Consider the following 21,335-nt stretch of genomic DNA (forward strand, 5'->3'; position numbering starts at 1 on the left):
GTAGCACCACTCCTCCTGCTGCTGTCAAAGGATGTAAAATAACAGTTGATGGACAGAATGCAGAGCAATGTCATACATTCACCACAGTACAGAGATTTGGGCCTAAATCCATCTTTTTTTGCTCGCCATTCCAGTTTGAACCTAGCCATATGCAAATCAGTCTTGAGATAAAGAATGATGATGGATTAAACCCAGATCAGTTGACTGGGGGTGAGTGTTTGATTTGCTCAAACGCTCCGTCCATCATCCCCTTTGGTATCGCTTTGTTCCCCCTAAGTTGGCAGGGTATGCCCAGACGTGGGTCCCTTGCTCACTTTACCACTGGATTCAAGATAGCCTGGCTGATGAGGGTTATGAACCCGAAACCGGTCCCAGGATGCTTGTTTCCGGTCCAGGGAAGACATGGCTTGGCAGTTCAGGCTGGACTGTTCCCATGAAGCACAGGGTCAGACTGATTTGTATATGGCCATGTCTGAACTGGGGTGGTGGAGTGGGCTAAAGAACGGTGATGGATTAAACCTAGATCAATTGACTAGGGGTGAGTGTTTAATTTGCTCAAACGCTCCGTCCATCATCCCCTTTGGTATCGCGCTGTCAAAAGATGGCCACACCATCAAGACTTGTCTCTGGCTCTGTATTGTAAAATAAAATAATAATAAAGCAGTTTTATTCATTGTGTTATTATCATTTAATTTGACATGTTTTCCTGCAGTGGGGTGACACTCCTACGCCACAGCGGGGGGGGCCGCTGCTGGCATGGGTTAATGAACAGAGGTTCCTTGCATCATTCTCTTTTTATTGTAAACCACGCACATATACCATGTAGACATTTCTAACAAGTGTCATTCTTCCTTTCCCGATTGCACTGTTTGATCACTTTCATCATTTATCCATCCAGTTTTTCAAGAACTTTATTAGCTGATTAGTTACTTCTATAATTTGGCTCCTATTTGTAAATTTGTGAGTTCAGCAAAATGTGCCAATTCTGCCCGATGGACAAAAAACATCACAGAGTGGAAAGAAGGTATTTTGACAGGTTTTAAGCGCCAATAAGGGATAGGTGTGATCACGGAGGTGTAAGAAAAATTGTATGGAAATAGTTAAAAATGCACATAATGTATGGTAAATTTATGAAGTGTCTGAAATTCGCGAGCTTGCGGCCACCATATTGTATTAGAAAACCTTATGTTTTTTCACGTCTTCAGCAAAGGAGTGTACTGAGCATTGCATTTTGAGGTGCATATCACAGCTCGTGAGTAAAGTGAGCTTAAAGAAAGTCAGAAAACGAAAAGATAAAACAACTCACTTAGCCAGTTGTTATATACTAGTTACAAAGTATTGATATACATTTTAAAAAAATAGAACACAAACGTCAAAAATGTAAATACCATTTTGCCTATAATTGGATAGATTTTAGAGTAAGCACAATATTAATGTGATATATATTTGACTCATATCAAGATTTACAGTCTATGAAATGACTCATCGAACAGAGGTCGAGACCCTGTCTAATTAAGTAACTGTCAGCTGGGGGACTTGGAAACATGAACACTAAACACTTACCCCCTTTTTTACCACATTGTGTGATCTTGATTACGTCACCAATTTCTGTATTTATTAGAACTGGAAATTATGTTGAGCCACTATTATGCTTTATTCAAATAACTCGTAAATCTTTATTAACACGCTCTGCAGACACAATATCCCAACAAAAGAAGCACTGCATGGTAAAATCGCAGAGAAATCCACCATGGGCCCCAGTGCAAGCAAGGAGGAAAGGCACTTCTGTCCCCTCAATCGGTAGTAAAATACAGCCATAATTAAGCAGCGGATAGCTCTTGGGCCCGGCACCACTGCACCTGCTGCCTTAACGAGTTACACCCCTGCCATTGTTGTCCTTTACACATAAACCAAACCATAATCTAATTATCTTGATTTGTTGTTGTTTGCAAAGGTAGCTTCTTCTTTGCAGTGAGAACTCTCTTCCATTGTAACCTTCATTCTTATTTGCTCAGTTTACCCAGTAGGACAATGTATCTGCAGTGATTTGTTAACTTAGTAAACAAAGACTGTGCAACCCTGTTGCAAAACGATGAGGATAACTGGCTCTAGAGGGATTTGGAAATTCCAGTAAGGGCGTGCTGAAACCCTCAGGTGCAGCCTTGACCACTGGTCAATGATTTGCAGTGTTTCTGTCCCATGGAAATCGGACATTTGTTGACACGCACCAGAGTAGGGTCCAAGCAAGGAAGAAATGCAGTTTTCACCATAAACATCAGCTCGGTTTCACAGAAAAGCATTGGGTCTGTGTAGGGCAGGATGTGGATGTTTCATGTAATGTGCGCCCTTTTACTGCTGAAATTGCACATAGCAACATGTCTTGGCACTGAACAAGGGAAGGTCCCATTGCAAAGGTAAGCCCATGTTACTAAAATTGACGTTCTGTGCCGGAAATTAGGAACCCCTAAAGTCCAGTATCAAAAGAACAGAGTCATGCTAAAGGCACTTGTCCATTGCTGGGTGGGTTGACTCTGATGTTGCCATGTGAATTGATAATTTACAATAATTGTCGGATGGGGAACAAGTGCACTAGTTATTTAATTTGAACATAACTCTTGGTGTGTAGGATTGCGGTGAGATTGTACAGCACAATTGTATTAAATGTTCTTAAGTTAGAGTGTTTAATGGAAGGAATATATTTAACCTGTATATTAAATAATGTTTCGCATAGAAAAAGCTGCCTGAGAAAATGTAAATTAGAGGAGATCTCGTAAAGAATCTATTTAGAAAAATTGGAAACCATAGGAAGTTTGGGAAGTAAATAATCGGTATGACTGAATACATATACTGTCATGATTTTGTTTGTTTGGACTTTGGCTAGTTTTTTGGAGAGAGTTTCCAGCACAGAAGGTATTTTTTAGTAGTGACAGTTTCTGAAGTGAAAGAATTGCATAGTATAGAAACGTTTATGACTTTTTAACATTTTCTTTCAAATGCTTGTTTACTTTTTAAAGCCGTTAGACACGAGCACAATGGCTTTAAATAGGCAAATTCAGGCGTTTTGGCGCAGAACCGCTGCGCAGAACTTTATTTCGAAAGGCATAACACAACCAATATCAGAGGGTTTCACATCAGAAATCCTTTAAGCTAATGTTTTTTTTAATTTTGTGAAAGGGTCACAAAGCAGCATTTGATGCCTTACTAAAACATTCCTATTGAGACATAAAATGGTTACACTCGCTTAAAATGCCACGGGGCCAGATTTACAAGCCCCTTGCGCCACTTTTGCGTCACTTTTCACATGTTAAAAATAACGCAAAAGTGTTGCAAGGGGCTTCTAAATCTGCCCCCACAGCTTGTGTAGCGCCGTGATACAGAAACTTTACGCTGCTGCAACAAAAAAGGGGGCAAGCCCATTGGTGTTTCCTGTGCTGTGTCGGAAAACTAACGGAACAAACAGCCTTTGCACCTTTGCAGGGCACAAACTGATTTCACATTTTTTTGCAATGTTTACTTAAGATCCAGATAAAAGTACAGTTTTAGGTACAGTTAGTTTGTTAGGTTAAGTGCAAAAACAATATGGAATAGGTTTGCTATATTAATGCACTATCGGTCCTTGTTTTAATATCCATGTCACATGTAAATCAATTAATAAGCAGAAATAGAGCCAGATGAACAAAGGGTTGTACATTTCGTGGGCATTCTGATTCGATAAATCAGAGTGTTTGCGGACACTTAAAACCCTTTTTAAAATGTACTAAGCCACTTAAACAATTCAGAAAAGGTTTTCTAAATGGATAAATGTGTTTAGGAGACCATACTGAATCGGTATTTGGAGGTGGCATGTTTTGGGCATCCCTTTCAAATGCTGATTCCTTATGGTATGTATCATTGTTTTGAGACTGAAATCCAGTTGCAAAATATTATGGGGCTTATTTATGAGACCCTGCATCACTTTTGCGCCGTTGTTGCGTCACGTTTTAGCGGTGGCGTAAAATATGCGCCACGTTGCACCCTATTTACATAGTGGTGCATCTAGGCAGATGCGTCACTTTGTAAACCCCTGTGCCACATTAAACCTACATCTGGTATAATGTATGCAAAGTGGTCGTTCCCACCGCAAAAAGCCTCATAGAAGTGGCACATTGAAATTTATGAGATTTCAGTGCACCATTTCTAGGAAGCCATTGCGTCAATATCTTATTCCTGCCTCAGAGCAGTCATAAGATATTGCGGCTTGCCCAATGTGAAAGGACACATTGCTGGAGTTGAGTCTAAGACACACCCCAGCAATGAGTCACTTTTGCGCCTACAGATACGTCAGAAATACTGACTTATTGATAACTCCTTGCGACATGATGCATCATACAGTAAATGTTACCCATCCGTCATGTCGCAAGGAGGGTGCACTGAGAAGTGACACATCGCTGTTATCACGCAGCGATGCATCACTTTTCATAATTAAGGCCCTATTTTACCAAGTACACAAAGCTAATGGTAACTCACTCGCAAACAGGACCTCTAACCCATTCACATAGGGGACCACATTTAGGCGACACAGTCCCCTTTGTGAATGTTGACAAGAGCATTTTTAGGAGTAGGCAGTGGTCCATGGGGAATTTGAGGTAGTATAATGTTTCTGCAACACGGTCTTATTAGACGTGTAACAAAAAGCAGGCACAACAATACTTTTTATAGGATTTATAACAATGTACTTTTCTATGGAATACACACGTTTTGTGTGGAATTAGCATTTGAACTCCATGTACTCTGAGGTGGTGCATAAACTGCAGTAACTTCAAGATGTGTTTTTGTTGCTCTTTTGCTTTATTGCTATGAGCAAGCAAAGTCCTGCGGAACAGCAGACGTTTGTGTGCAAGACTATAGCTCAGTTGGCACCAAGTCTTTCGTTGAGGGGCACAGAGACTGAAGCTGGGGCCATCACAGAACCTACTCATTCTGGAGGCACGTATCAACCTTGCCACTCACCCCCTTCCATATTTCCCCTGCGCCTCACTACTTAGACCAAAAGGATCATGTCCCCAATGCGTACAAGCAAAATATGCATAAATGCACCTGTGTACGATTTAAACCATCATTTCAAAATAAAGCACAAATTAAACAGTGTACAATATTGGAAAAATGTGCCTTTTGATATGGACTCTGCCACCTGTATTTTAGAGTAACGTGCACAGAAAATGCAGTGCACAGAACAGAGACACCTCAAATTCTGAACATTACTGGTGCATGAAACCATAAATCTCTTTACCTAACATAAATGAATTCACCTTCACATCAATGTTTAACAAAAGGATAGCTCCCATTAGGCGCTACTGCGTGGTCATGTAATAGCCTCCACGGTGTTAGACAGGGACAGACTGGTAACCCAAAGCAGCCCTGGCAATTTTCGCGGACCAGCCTTTGGGGAAGCACTTCCTGACCCGGGAGGCTGGAAGCGCTTGCTTGCTGCTTTTGTTGCAAGGGGCAATATTGAAGTCGGCCCCCAGTAACAAAACCGGCCCACCACACTGATACCAGCCCCAACCCTTCCAGCCTCTCTGAGAAACACCCAACGCCTGGGGCCGCCAGTCTCGCCTGGGTGTTAAATAAGCTAATGAATATGAAAAAGTAGTGATTTGTATGTTTGTCATTTTGTGTTGTTTGATTTCAGAAAATCCAGGACACATTTGTGAGGGGCAAAATCCCCTCGCACATATGTGGCTGAACTGGCTTTGGCCTCATGCAGCAATTCACAACCAGACCTGGCAGAGGACCAGACCCCAAGGGCATGTGTAGCGGCATTCATAATGTCATCCACTCCTCTATGCATAAAAGTACAGTGGGCATATGCCACTGCTCTGTTGTGCATAGACTCCATTTTGGTACACTGAAGGTGTCCTGCTGACGACAAAAGGCTTCACTCCCTGCATCCACATTAGCCTATAGGACACATTGAGTTGTGCAGGTCCATACATGTTGGTGGAGTTATTCATTTTCTTCGATTGGGATAAGGGTAGTAGGGTGCTTCTGATTGCCACAGTTCATGTATTTCATGGGTGGTAGATTGTGGGGTCTGAGGGTAGTTGGTGGTTTCTGTACCTAGTCTGCACTACATATTCATCTGTCTCAGGCCCGTATATCCAGGACTGAGAAATCAGAACATGATTGCACAAGGCTTTTGCTATAAATAAGGAATGTGTTGAAAGGTGCACCTGGATAAATCTCTCCCTGGTAGGGCCACAGGTGCAGATACTTGAATTGTAGGCAGATGTATGTATGTGATGTGCACACATGTAGTATGCTTCTTGTCCATGGTCAGATTTTCTTTCAGAATTACCATATGCTCGAAATGTGGGTGATGCAGCATGATTTTAAAAGTCCGAATACATGACACGTTTATTTACAGAAGACACGAAAAGTTGAAAGTACACGTCACACACGTTAGACACAGTGACACATAAAACTTAGATAAGTTTAGAAGAAGCCCTGTAAAAGCATGCTTTTAAACATGGATGAAGAAAACATACACATTAGGTAATACTAATACATATAAGCATGCTTTCTGTCAGTGTGCACTAGTAAGAAAAATGGGGAACATCACTTACAACGCATTTATTACAACGCACGACCATTACATCGCAACCATTACAACGCAAACCATTACAACGCATTGCGCTGGGGGGCGCTCTAGGATAAGGAATATATTTAATTTACTATCCAACACCTTCCCTACTATCCACGGGGACTGGAGTTGGAATAGTAAATTAAATAATTCACTATCCAGCGCCTAAAAGCACTATGCGTTGTAGTGGTATGCGATGTATAAATCGCGTTGTAACAGCAGGCGTTGTAATAGCCTGCGTTGTAGTGACACCAATCCAAGAAAAATCGGTGCAAAATTGTGTAGAAATTAAATACAAAAGTTTCGTACAGTGATACTAGAGCTTCTATGATTTATGAAATTATGATAACACTATTTATAAAATTACTTCAGAAAAATGTGCACTTAAATGAATATTGTGAACATTTGTGGTAGTAAGGTATTTCTAACATTAGCTATTTTCAAGCAATAATGTTTGTGAAAATTGTATATATTCTCTAATTAAATTGATTACATTTTGCTATATTTGATGTTGGTTTAGAACTTATTTCACTTCAACGTGCAATGCTAATTTAGAGGCATTCTCAAAATGCTTTTTCTCTAGTGCTGATTTGTCCCCTGATTTAATACAATGGGTCATTTTCCATAAGTAAAATGTGGCTTATTTGTCCCATACATGTTCACACCTTCACATTGCCAAATGTTTCTTCAACTTCACTGTGTACTATTCCACTGGGAATAGAATTTCAGCTATTGCTATGGCAAACTACTATTTTTTTTTATTTAAACTAAGCCTATGTGGACTCTTATGTGGACTCTTGATCTTTGGATTCTCATGACTAGCATGGGAAACCATGTCGATGTTGCAAGTGTCCTAGGTGGCACTGTGTGAATATGGACACTTGATAATCTTTTGATGCTGGTGTGATGCATCTTCACTGGATGATCTTAAAAATCTTATGTAAGAAGAAACCCCAAAGGAGGGACACCAGATGCCATTCTGATTTTTCCTGCTCGCGACATGAATGCTGTGTTGACTGATTTTTTATGGACTTTTCTCTTACTCCTGGACTGCATGGTCAGTGGCACAGTCGGTAGATGACGGACTGAGCCTTCTTACCTGAACCATTTGCATTTTTTCCATTTTCCCTATTTTCTTGGTTATGCTAATTGACTCCCCCTTAATGGACTTTAATTTTAAACCCTTTTCCTATTCTCTTAGAATTTATGCTGTTAGACAACAAAATATCCTTCTACCTTAATGGTGGTAGGACCTTGTAAATCAGTAGCTGTTTTTAATACGAGAAGCTTGCTTAAATGTTTGGCACTATTATAAAAGCTGTGATATTCTTAACTGAAGTTCTCAAGAAATTACTTGTAACAGTGAATTTTGAATCTCTGATACAATAACCATATTAATTATCTGTCTGAGTCTATTATTGAGTCCTGTTGATTCTTCCATTCACACTGTGCTGATTCCTAAGTCCTAATGTGTTGCAGGGAGAATCATCAAGCATTGACAGAACATCAGGTGTTACTTCTTTTGTTTTGCATTGCTGTTGCAGAGCTTTTGGACTTCATAATCCTCACCTCACTTAACTTCTTTAGGAAGTTGGATCTTCCTGTTGCTATCCTTTATTTCGACAGCATGGTCCTAATAGTGGTGTTCTTAAATTTGATCTCTAATTTGTGATTTGGTTGTCAATAATTGGTACTCATTGGACAGCTAATGTGGAGTTTGTTCACGCAACTCTCCACCGCTCCCATTGGCTAGCCCAGCTCGTCATGAGTCACAGTGAAGCTGCGCTCATGACAAGCTGGGCTCGTCATAATGGCTGCACTCCGCCCACATGCAATTGATTCCCCGCCTGTGCGGGCAAATTAGTCAGTGGGCTAAGTCGTGACGAGCCCAGCTCGTCATGGACCCAGCTCCACTGTGACTCATGATGAGCTGGGCTTGTCACGAGCAACGCGGTGCCGTGGTCACCCCTCCTGCCCCCACACCATTGGGGAATTACCCCCGCAGCAAAGGGGTTAAAATGCATTCAATAGGCCCTTATCTGGACAAACGGAGTACCTCTATTGAAGACATATATTCCATACATCACTGTGTGATGTTTTGGCATATTTATTCTGCAGATAGGGTAATCAATGACAGAGCGTTCATCGGCTACCATGTAACCCTTTTACCTGTGATTCAATTTCCCTTCTCTTTATTGGTATCTTCATTTGCTCTCTGTAACGGCTGACAAAAAATGTAGTAACGTAGATTAAACGAGTCTTTAATTAATATGAATAAAACAAGGGCCAAGTTGATTCAGTTTCTTGTCCTCTTTTGTGTCTAGTTATTTACTATAGAAAAAACGCAACTAGATACAGTTGTGCTCTATACTTTTTTAAAGTTGGTGTTTCCTTGTCCCAACCATATGTGCCTTCTGCCAGTGTCCTGTGTCACATGACTGTGAATAGTTTTGCTGTTGGTGGTTTGTGAACTTCTTCCAGACAATCACACAAATGGGGTGTAGTTGTGGACAGTTTCAGCTGTCCTTAAAGGCTGAATGGAAGGAGCTGTATTCAGTCCTACTTGTACTTCAAAGGACTCTGCCTCACACACACACACACATGCATTCCTACATGTGTGCGCGCGCACACACACACACACACACACACTAATCTGAACCCAGGTCTGCCTGCCTTTTGTCCCCCCAAACAGTCTGGAGCCTTGACAGGGGAACTAGAAAACTTTCCAGAATCACATGAGGTGGTAGGAAAGGTTGTCCCCTCTACAAACAGACTGGCGCCATGTATAAATATTGCATCTTGAGAGCTCTCTTCAGAACACTCCTGGACTGGTGAATGTTTCAGAAGAGAGATTGCCCTGCTGCCAGAGGACTGTCCTGCTGCTTGAAAGACTACCTTGCTGTCTGAGAGGGAATATTGGACCTGCTTGCCTTCATCCCAGTCTAACCAGAATTACATCAAGGGTCTGATTGACACAACAAACTTCAGAATCCTCCCTGCAACTACCCAGCTGACCTGCTCCAACTAAACCTGCCTGGAGCTCCTACTGGACATCTTCAATCAATCAATCAATCAATCATGACATTTATATAGCGCGCTACTCACCCGGAAGTGTCTCAAGGCGCTTGGGGGGCGGGGGGTTCGCTACTGCTCGAACAGCCAGGTCTTCAATTGCTTCCTGAAGGAGAGGTGGTCCTGGGTCAGTCGAAGGTGGATGGGGAGGCCGCCAGGTAGGAGAAGGATATGCCTCCGGCGGTGGCTCTTCGGATGCGTGGAACGGCGGCAAGGGTGTGGTTGGTCGATTGTAGCTGGCGGGTGGGAGTGTAGAAGGTCAGGCGGTCGTTGAGGTACTTGGGGGCCTGGTCGTGAAGAGACTTGTGTGCGTGAGTGAGGAGCCTGAACGTGATCCTCTTGCTGATAGGGAGCCAGTGCAGGTCCCTCAGGTGGCCGGAGATGTGGTTGCGTCGGGGGGATGTCCAGGATGAGTTGGGCGGAGGCGTTCTGGATGCGTTGGAGTCTTTTCTGTAGCTTGGCTGTGGTTCCGGCGTAGAGGGTGTTTCCGTAGTCCAGACGGCTGGTGACGAGGGCCTGGGTGACTGTCTTCCTGGTTTCGGTCGGGATCCATCAGAAGATCTTACGGAGCATGCGGAGGGTGTGAAAGCATGAAGAGGAGACGGCGTTGACTTGTCTGGTCATCGAGAGGGAGGAGTCCAGGATGAAGCCCAGGTTGCGTGCGTGGTCTGTAGGCTTGGGGGCGGTGCCCAGGGCTAGGGGCCACCAGGAGACTGAAGGACCGGGTTTTAAAACCCAGCGGCGTTAGGGAGAACGCCTGATACCTTTGAGTTCCCCTGTCTTGGCAAACAGAGACACGGGATACTTCTTGATGACGTCAAAGACCAAAGTTTATTGGCTGCAACCAGGAACAGAGATCTATGAAGCACACACGGGTGGTTAACTAGAGACTGCACAAATTCAATAAGCGAAGCATGGTCTTTTATGCCAAAAATCAAGCCTCAGGCACTATTTCAAATTAGCATTAGGTGCATACAAACTGACCAATGACAGTGTAACATTTTGAAAGTAGCGTATGACAACAATCTCAGACAATCCCATCTTCCGTTGTCCAGCCCACCAGAAATGACCAAGCAAATTTCAAGTTTCCATTTCGATCAGGCCGGACAAACCCATCATAAAACCTTCAACCCAAATCAATGATTATGTTGTAAAGGAAAGGCAGAAACAGATTGGAAGTGAGATAGAAAGGTGGGAGCAGTGTACCATAAACTCGGGCACGTCCTGCTCTTTGATATTTTTCAGACCAGCTGCTGAACAAGGAACTGGCTCAGCGAGGTCGGCCTCGGGCAAGGAGTCAGTTTGGCCAGGTCACCCAAAAGTCAGCAAAGGCATACGTGTCTCAACGACTCGTTCGGCCAGAGTCATCGGGCCTATGTTAGGGCAACCATTCAAAATGGCTGCCGTATACAAAATGGAACCCGGAGGTTAAAACGAAATCTTTGAATACTGAGTGTTCTCCTATATCGATTCATACGAAAACACTCAGACACGCTACACTCGCCATTTGCGGTCTGCTGACACCAAAATCGTCCATTTCCGACGATCTTTATTGAACGGGCCCGGAACCGTCGAACCCAATTCGCAAACCACGGAACCACAAGTCGTCCCAGGCGGAGGGTGATGGTCCCAGGATGAGGACTTCCGTCTTGTCTGAGTTCAGTTTCAGGCGGCTGTTCTTCATCCACTCGGCGACGTCTTTCATCCCTTCGTGGAGGCTGGTTCCGGCTGTGTCGGGGTCTCTGGTGAGGGAGAGGATCAGCTGGGTGTCGTCGGCGTAGGAGAAGATATTGAGGTTGTGTTGGCGTGCGATGGTGGCGAGAGGTCTCAAGTAGACGTTGAAGAGGGTGGGGATGAGTGTTTTTCCTTGCGGGACGCCGCAGATGACTTCAGTGGCCTCAGATCGAAACGGGGGGAGGCGGACTCTCTGAGTTCTCCCGGCTAGGAACGAGATGATCCACTTCAGTGCTTTCCCTTGGATGCCGGTGTTGCTGAGGCGTTGGACTAGGGTGCGGTGGCAGACCGTGTCGAACGCTGCAGAGAGGTCCAGGAGGATGAGTGCAGCTGTTTCCCCGTTGTCGAGCAGGGCTCGGATGTCGTCGGTGGCAGCGATGAGGGCGGTCTCGGTGCTGTGGTTGGCTCTGAAACAGGACTGCGAGGGGTCGAGGGATCCATTTGTCTCGAGGAAGGCGGCAAGTTGTCTGTTGGCGATCTTCTCTATGACTTTGGGAGCGAAAGGGAGGAGCGAGATGGGGCGGAAGTTTTTGAGGTCGGTGGGGTCCGCTGTTGGTTTCTTCAGTAGGGCGCTGAGCTCGGCATGCTTCCAGCTCTCCGGGAAGGTGGCGGTGTTGAAGGAGGTGTTGATGACGTCTCGGAGTTGGGGTGCGATGGTGGAGTCGGCCTTGTTGAAGACGTGGTGGGGGTAGGGGTCCGTCGGGGATCCGGAGTGGATGGTGTTCATCGCGCCGGCTGTGTCTTCGGTGGTCACCATGGTCCAGGTGCGGAGGGTGGCGGTGGGGTGCATTGGTTCAACGGTCGGGAGCGTGGATGGTGCACCGAAGCTGTTGGGGATGTCGGCAATCTTGCGGTGGAAGAATGAAGCGAGGGAGTCACAAAGGTCTTGTGAAGGGGTAATGTCGATGTTGCCGGTGCTGGGGTTGGAGAACTCCTTGACGATGCTGAAGAGTTCCTTGCTGTCGTGGGCGTTGTTGTCCAGTCGGTCCTTAAGTGATTTCTTCTTGGTGGTGCGGATGAGCTGGTGGTGCTTGCGGGTCGCGTGTTTGAGGGCGGTCATGTTGTCAGTGGTCCGGTCGAGGAGCCAGGCTTTCTCGAGGGTGCGGCAGGTCTTCTTGGAGTCCTTGAGTTCGTCGGTGAACCAGTGGGCCTTCTTGCTTCTGGGTCTGCTGGGAGGGTTCTTCAGTGGTGGGAGGTCGTTGGCGCAGGCAGTCAGCCACTGCGTGAAGTTGCGGGCCGCTTCGTTGGGGTCTGTTGTGCTGGCTGGTGGGTTTTGGCTGAGGGAGGTGGTGAGCTGGTCGGCGGTGATCTTGCTCCAGCTTCTGTGTTTAGCCTGTTGCGGGTGGTGGTGGGTTGTGGTTTTTCTGAAGCTGAAGTGGACGCAGCTGTGGTCGGTCCAGTGGAGTCCGGTGGAGTGACTGAAGGCGATGTGCTTGCTGGATGAGAAGACGGGATCAAGTGTGTGGCCGGAGTAGTGCATGGGGGTGTTGACCAGTTGCTTGAGTCCGAGGTTGGCGAGGTTGTCCAGCAGGGTGACGGTGTTGCGGTCCTTGCTGTTCTCCAGGTGGAAGTTGAGGTCCCCTAGGAGGATGTAGTCGGCGGAGGGGAGGGCGTGTGGGCTGATGAAGTTCGTGATGTCTTCGCTGAATTGTGCGCGTGGTCCCGGGGGTCTGTAGATGAGGGTGCCTCTGAAGGTCGTCTTAGGGTTGGTGTGAATCTGGAAGTGGAGGTGTTCGGCGGCAGTGAAGGTATCGTCGGCGTCAGTCGTGATGCGGATGGTGTTCTTGTGGACAATGGTGATTCCTCCTCCGGTCTGGTTGACGCGGTCCCTCCTGATGATCTTGTATCCATCCGGGATGGCGATGGCGATGTCGGGGGCTGAGGAGGCGTTCATCCATGTTTCAGTGAGGAAGGCAATGTCTGGTGAGGTTGTGTCGAGCAGGTTCCAGAGTTCGACGGCGTGTCTGTGGACGGAGCGGGTGTTGAGCAGGATGCACTTGAGGTCGCTGCTGGAGTTTGGCTTGGCGGGTGTGATGCAGGTTCGGAGGCAGGAGAACTTGCAGGTTGTGCAGGTGAAGGGTCCGTGGAAACATTTCGGGGCGGCCGTGCAGTAGGTGGGCTTGCGGCCGGTATTGAGTGCGTTGAGGGCGGCGGTGTCGTAGGTTTGTCGGGTCGTCTTGCGTCGGTGGAGGCCAAGGGTCCTGGCACTGGGCGCGGTCCAGGCGCGGCGCGCCCGCTGCGCGTGACCGCTGCGCGAACGCGCGGTCGCCATTTATGGCAAAGTGGGAGGGAGGGAGGAGCAGCTGGGAGGCGGGAGCGGGGAGGGCACAAACAAAGAGGGGGCGTGTCCGCTTGCATGGCAGAGGGAAGCGGGGAGCGGGGCGGGCAGGCACAGGGGGGCTGGGTGACAAAACCTAAAACAGCAATGTGCAGGGGGTACCAGGGACAACAGTACAGGGCAAGTAAACAAATAGGAAGAAAAAAACGATTAAACAGTCACACGAAGACACGCAATACGGCGGAGGGGCGAGGCAGGCACAACGAGGCTTCAGGCAGCAGCGAGGCGGGGGCACACACACAGCTGGTGGCCGTGCGACGCGGGGGTGTCCTGCGAGCAGGTCACACTCACCTGCGCCGCGCGGTCGCCATTTATGGCCAAGTGGGAGGGAGGGAGGAGCAGCTGGGAGGCGGGAGCGGGGAGGGCACAAATCAAAGAGGGGGCGTGTCCGCTTGCACGGCGGCGGGAAGCGGGGAGCGGGGCGGGCAGGCGCAGGGGGGCTGGGTGACAAAACCTAAAATAGCAACGTGCAGGGTGGTACCAGGGACAACAGTACAGGGCAAGTAAACAAATAGGAAGAAAAAAACGATTAAACAGTCACACGAAGACACGCAATACGGCGGAGGGGCGAGGCAGGCACAACAAGGCTTCCGGCAGCAGCGAGGCGGGGGCACACACACAGCTGGTGGCCGTGCGGCGCAGGGGTCTCCTTCCCTGAGATCTGCTACCAGCCTCTGCTGGAGTGAGTCCAGATTCCAAGAGGTGTCAACCAGGTTCTGGATCTGGACCCTTTACTGGCATCAGGTAGAACTCCTCCTTGCCTAACTGAAGGTTCCATCAAAACAGTTGTGAAGCAACAAGAAGGTCAGCAAAGCCTTGCTGCACAGCTGACATCTTCATAGGAACTAACTAAGGTGATATAAAACCCTGCAAAGCCTCTCTGCACAGATGAGAGCTTAATTGGAACCAATGTCAAGTGATACAAAGCTCTGCAAAGCATAAAACTTCATTGGAACCAATGCAGAGAGACACAAAGCCCCGACAAGCCTTGCTGCACAGCTGAGAGCTTCATTGGAACCAATGAAGACCGATGCGAATCCTCGCAAAGAAACACCGGAGAGACCTCGCACCATGGATAAAAGGTACAACCCCCTGAGGCCAAGTTTGGTCCTGGAGATTTGGGTCCGTTCACACATGACTTTGACCCAGTCCAATGTGACCAGATACCCATAGTTGGTAACTTCTGCTTCTTGGTGCTATTTTTACTTAAACCTTTACAATTCAGTATCTCTGGTTCTGCTGATTGTATTTTTGTTGTTCTGTTATTTTATTTACTAAAAGTTACTGTTTTATTCTAAGTTGGTCTAGGATTTTTCTTGTGTTTTCACTTTATTACTGTTTGTGTGATACAATCATACTTTACACTTTGTTTCTAAGTTAGTCCTGACTGCTTTTGTGCCAAGCTACCAGACGGTTAAGCACAGGCTAAGCTAGTGACTTTTGTGTTTCATTCCTGAATATATTGTGATTGTTGCTTGAGTGGAGATTCCACCCCTCTTAGCCAATAACCCAATTTCTTGCAGAGCATCAATAAGGACAGTTAGTGTTGGATGGCATTTTAATACAAATGTACAATGTAACAAAGTTCCTTACTCTATGACACCATTATCTTGAGAGATGCTCTTCGTCATGATTGAAGAATGAGTTCTCTTCATCTGTTTTGGCATAGAGAGCTGACAATGCCTGGCTCCTCCCCTTTGCTCATTCGTATGCCTCTCTCTCTTTATCTGTGCGGTAACAGTTTATTTATCTCAAAGGCTAGAAGCCTTCACATGCCCACATTGTTACAGACTCACAGGCCAAAGAGGAGGTTAGATAGTGAAACAAAGCCAGACACCAAGGAAAATGGACACAAAATGATATGTGGGGCCCTAAAAAATACATATTGTCTAGGCCCAACTGGACTACTTGCAGTTGCAAGTCTATGTCTACCTTATTATGCTCTTTCTGCCTCCACTATTTAGCAGCAATGGCCTTCTACTCCCAACCTTTTTGTTCAGTGGTGTTTTTATCATTTTGGTTTTATGTAATCCCTTATGTCACCTTCAGCTCTTCTTGCCACACCTTATGCTCATTTCCACCTTCTTTCCCATCTCATAAGAAGCATTGCAGCATTCTTGCCATCACTGCCAATTTCTTGCTCATTACTTCGAACTCTGAAGTACTCTTCTCTTCCCTGCCTATGCTATGCTCCTAATAACCACACTCTCAAAAATGTCAGCGCCCTTTATCTGTTCCTCAACATGTTTATGCCTTTTAATTATGATTTCCCTGAGTAAAATGCATACAATAAAAAAAGCTTTCAAGGAAATACTCTCAGCTTACAGGCTTTTTGCAAAGCCTTGTTTTTTAACACTCATCTTTATCTTTTTTTATTGAGGTAGGAAAACTGGTCTCAAAACATAAGTACTTCAGCATTTAATCACAATCAATATGGCTAAGAATATTTCATGATCATTATTTCCATATTAAAATATATATATATATATATATATATATATATTTATTTGCCATTTGATTTTCGACTCATATACAGATTCTAATGTTGTGTCTTTATACATCTTTTCATACCAATTCCTAAAAGTGGTCATTTGAGTTGACTTCCAGTATAGCATCACCACAGACCGTGATATTAACATTTGCAATGAGTTTTCTTTTGAAAACATTCAGAACCTGTAAATGCAAAGAAGAGCCAAATAGAATACTAGATGAATAAGGCCTGATGTTCAGATTTAATTTATGACCTATACGAGTGCATAACTCATCCCAAAAAAGAGTCAGGTTTGGACAAGTCCTAATCATATGCATCCAGTCATCTATCACCCAATTTTGACATTAAAGCAACGCAGTGAGTTGTTGGAATAAAACATATGGGAAAACTTCGGACTATAGCAAAAAGTAGAGCATCCATCTGGAGTAAAAATTCAAATTCCTAACATTAGCGGCACAGGAGAGGTTCATAAGAAAAAGGTGTCATTTCAATCCATAGTTTGCACTATTCTTAACCCTATTCTCTTTTTCCCATCTATCGCAATGTTGAGTTCATAAATTCTCAGGTACAGCTTGTGTGAGAATTCTAAATTAAAAACCCACATCTTTGCCTCACGTATGATATAATATTTTAACAGTGCCAAAAGAGGAAAAACTCTGGTTTTGAAAGTAAGTTTTTAGACTTGATTTAACTGGAGAAAAACAGCCCCAGTACTAGTACTGATTCTCGAATGCAACTAGATTGAAGTTGTTGCCAATTTTTCGAGAATGTATTTGACATAAATTAACTTAAATCCAAACTTTTCCTATTTCTTTATAGCCCCTGTTCTAACATTGAGGCTTACCTACAATCTCCTAACGTGATATGTTCGTCAATATCAGGAATTCTGAAATGACTGGAAAAAAACACTTTTTAGGTCGAGCAGACCTACCCTCAATGCGTGAGCATTGAAGGTGTCTGCTTCAGACCTATTGTGGCCCGTATTTAGGAATGTGGACAGCTACCAGACGCGCGCTTTGACGAGGTCAGATTTCACCTCGGGAGCGAGCGTCTGGTTGCTGCGCATGCGCGAAGCAAATCCCTTGCTCACACACAGACACAGACAGCCCCCACCCCTCTGCATGCACGCACACACACACACACACAGGCGCGCGCATGCACACGCAGGCATACGACACACATACAGGCACACATACAGGCACACTATCCCCTACCTCGCATTCTCTCTCAAACACACACAGTCACGCATGCGCACACACATTCCCTAGCGCACACACGCACACACGCGTGCACACACTCCCCCCCCCCTCCCCCACCCCTCCCAGGCATACACACAGGCACGCACGCACTTCACTTCAGCCCTGGGCCCCACTCACCGACTGCGCTCTTCCGGCGGGCTCCTCTCGCGCTCCGCTCCTCACGGTGCGGCGCGTCTCGTCTCGTCTTCTCAATCGGGGCTCCCTCAGGTCCGAGGAGCCCCGCAACAGGCGCCACACTCCTCCTTCTCCCCGGCCCCCTCCTGGGGACCCGGGCTACCTCGGACCGGCAGGGCTCTCCATGCGCCGGCAGCTCACGGACCTCGGGAGGCGGGACTTCCGGTCGGCCGCGACTGGATTGGCCGGCCGGCTAAGAGCTTCCGGGTCGCCGTGGGCAGCGCGGCGGCACCCTACAACATGAACTTGTTTTCTTTGTTTGCGTAATTGGGCAGCATTAGGTACTCTAGTCTCAACTCTGAGAAGGATGTGAAAATATATTTTTTGTGAAAAAAGAAACATTGCTTAGCATATGAATTTACACCTTCTTTAAAATTGATATTGTGATATAGCTTTGAAATGTAAAATTGTGGCCAGGGTAGAGGAATTCATTTCTGTGAGGTTTGTCACCTCACTGGGATAAAACGCATTTATTATCAGTTGTAGAATGTATTACATGATTGAAAATGACAATTTTGCAGAACAAGCAGCAGTCGCAATCCAGTTTTTTGCCAAATATTTCTGTTTAAAGTCTTCCCCACTAATCTCGAATAGATCTAACGTAGTGTTTGAAAACGGCAGTCATCTTGGACTAGTCTTCCTTTACTTATATGAGCCAGGTGATTGGCTGATTGCTTTCTGTTGAAGGAGGAAAGAGTCGCGTCAGGCCACGGAAAACAAGGGCTTGATGGGCTGCAAACCATGTCAATTGCATTCAATAAAATCTTTAGACCCTGTACATTACAGGTAGGTGGGTTCCACCAGGTCTTAAGGCTGCATCTCCGGAAGGTGCGATTACAAATCTAGTCAAGCAATATGGGTGATGGCGGCAAAAGCTAGACTTAGCTAGAAATGAGAATTTTGACAACATCGGTCTGTAAAAAACGCACCTCAGCCATTATTGTATTCCTCTGCCTTTTTCAGCACTTTTTCACTCCAGCCACACACCGATTACTAATTTTACTCCAACTACCTTCATATGCACTGGTTCGATGCCGCTGTGCGAGCGTTATCGGTTTTGTGTGCAAGCATAATTCATTCCTTGGCGATACAATTATCGTGCCTGAGATCCTGATGCGCGCAGAATTTGTGAAAAGCAACAGAGGATGATTCTGGCTATTAAATGTACTCCCGATGTCTGAATGATTTCTCTGCGCCGAGAGAACGGCGTGCAAATGCAAAGGTTGCTCACTGCCGACGTTACTTGGTGATAATTCTGTATACAACCACAGGAACCGGAGTCACTGATTTATTTTTTTGTATATTTTACCCAGCAGTTGGCTACAGACGATTTTTCGCTCATGAAAATACTGAAGGTGTGAAATGCTGTTGTTTTTATTTACTACGCAGCTTTTGATACTTGTTAGAAACATCCCCCTTGATGTTAAACAGTTTGCCTTGCCTTACCCATGTGATTTTAAGTGTCTTGCCTTGGACATATTATGTAGAATATTGCATGCTGAAAAATGATTCATTTAGATCTGGCATTAGTCAAGAGGTATAGATATTAGCAAAATGATATGTATAATATATTTGGAGCTGCTATCAGCCCTCTTCACCCAGTGGACTGGTATTGTGTCATTCACATTATTATTTCACCCATTACATCATAGAACATGCATACATCATGGAGCAGTGGGGTCAGCCACTTCAGCCATTGACTAAACTAACAGTGAGTGATGGCATTCTGCCCTTTCATAAGGTACATTGCGCATGCTGGTATGTACAGGATTCCACGAGCAAATGTAAGAGCAAAAATATGTAAATTATGACATTTATTTGTATGCATAAAAGGTCAAGAGGGAGACGTTGCAAAATTTTGGAAGCAAGATGGAACATTTCCTTATATTAAAAGGCGTTTCGTCTTGCATTTTCGCCCTCCAAAATACTACTTGCTTGCAAATTGCTTTACTTTTAAAAGCGTGCGTCGGCACATGCCACATTAGATTTGTGGGAGTCTTTTATTCCTCGGTGCATGCATTTATATTGGTCACGGCCTGTTTTCTTGGATTTGAATGTTGACCTTCTCAGATGTACAACTTCAAATACCTGAAATTATTTTCCTGACTGATGCATTGATTGATTTGCATATTGTGTGGCACAGCGTGTTGTTCTTTCACCTGCTGCTTTTTTAGGTCTCGCCCTGGAATTCGCATCCGAAGGATGCGATATGATAATAGATTTACAGAGGAGTACATATTGCATTACAAATGCTATAGGTATCACATTTGCGAAAGCTATAACTATTGGCATTGTAAATAACAAAGCTATTAATTTCGCTATTTTCAAAAACAACACATAAATAAAAACTTTGCCATTTACTTTGCCGTTTACAATACCAATAGCTCAAACTTTCCTAATGCGAGACCTATTGCATTGCAAATGCTTGTTATAGAAGCAAGAGTCTGGGTTGTCTTGTACCTGACCGTGTTAAGACACTTGGAGGTTTAATTGTAGTAGGTAGGTTAGTAGCTAATTCAATGAACATTAACTTGATTTTACGTTTATCATAATCAGTAGTGCATGTTATGTCTTTTGTTGATATAGACGATGTGCTACTGCAGATAAATAATAAAATCGCAGATTATGGGGATCTGTACTTTAGACAATTTAATATGAGTGTGTTGGCCAACCTAGATACGTTATGAAAATAATTGATCAAGGTTACTAAAAAATGTGTTTGTAATATGCAAGAAACATTTAAAAATTAGAAGATAAATAGGGGAAGTTGAGACATTTTGATCAACACAACTCAGTCTGTTTTCGTAAGAGTAAGGGATTGCCATTGTTCAAGCATAGGTTTCTCTTTCCTAAGGGGCTGATTATGATGAGTGTCAGGAGGTCAGAGGCTTTCCAACACTCATCGTCAGTTTCACTTGCGACCGCCTAATTACAATGTAGGCGGTCGGAATCAAAACCAGTCAGTTATTCTGGCTGGCTTCCGACGGGCTCAAGGAGCCTGTCGGCCAGTTGGAGAGCAGCCCATAATCCCAATGGATGGCATTTCCAACGTTGGGATTGCAATGCATGATTTCCGACAGGTTTTCCATGCTGGGCTTTCCGACATGAAAAGCCGGTCGGAAAGTGAGTTTGGGAGCCCCTAGCAGGGCCCCCTTCTCCCTGCAGCCACCGATGGAGGGCAAGGTGGGGGACCTATGATGCTGCCCCTTTTGATCTCTGAACCGTGTGGTAGGTACCATGAGGTGCCTGCCATGCGGTGCAGGGATGAATTCAATCTCCCATTTCTCAGTGGGTGCTTGTGCTACGGCCAGTTTGCGGCAGTAGCACAAGTTCACATTGAGAAATCGGAGTATGCAACCGCACCATGTGCGGTCGTATTGTAATTGTGACGTCAGAATGGCCGACTGGAGGTCACTCGGTCACTGGACCGTGACGATGTTGGTTGGAGTTTATTGTAAACAGGCCCAAAATGTGGAAAAATTGTTATAATTATGTGTATTGGTATAATCTGAAGAAAAGTGAATACTGAGATATTACATAGGGTGATGAGGATCGCCTATACTAATAAGTGTAGTGCCTGGGGAGGTATTCATTTTTATTGTCTCCCTTAAGATATTAAATCAAATCATCAGTATCATATGTTAA

General features: G+C 45.2%; 1 protein-coding gene across 2 annotated transcripts in view; it reads left to right on the forward strand.

Moving 5' to 3' along the window:
• Window positions 1-2,104: 2,104 nt before the first annotated feature.
• The window catches only part of C8A (complement C8 alpha chain), a 379,675-nt gene continuing 360,444 nt past the window's right edge, over window positions 2,105-21,335 (forward strand). Inside the window, exon 1 of one of the 2 annotated variants that reach the window (XM_086952763.1) lies at window positions 2,105-2,414. In XM_086952763.1, the coding sequence (XP_086808889.1) occupies window positions 2,320-2,414 (95 nt within the window). In that variant the 5' untranslated portion in view covers window positions 2,105-2,319. The remainder of the gene's footprint in view (window positions 2,415-21,335) is intronic. The other variant, XM_086952774.1, reaches the window with a different exon arrangement.

This window comes from Lissotriton vulgaris, chromosome 1_1 (genome assembly GCF_964263255.1).
Source record: "Lissotriton vulgaris chromosome 1_1, aLisVul1.2, whole genome shotgun sequence".
NCBI lineage: Eukaryota > Metazoa > Chordata > Amphibia > Caudata > Salamandridae > Lissotriton > Lissotriton vulgaris.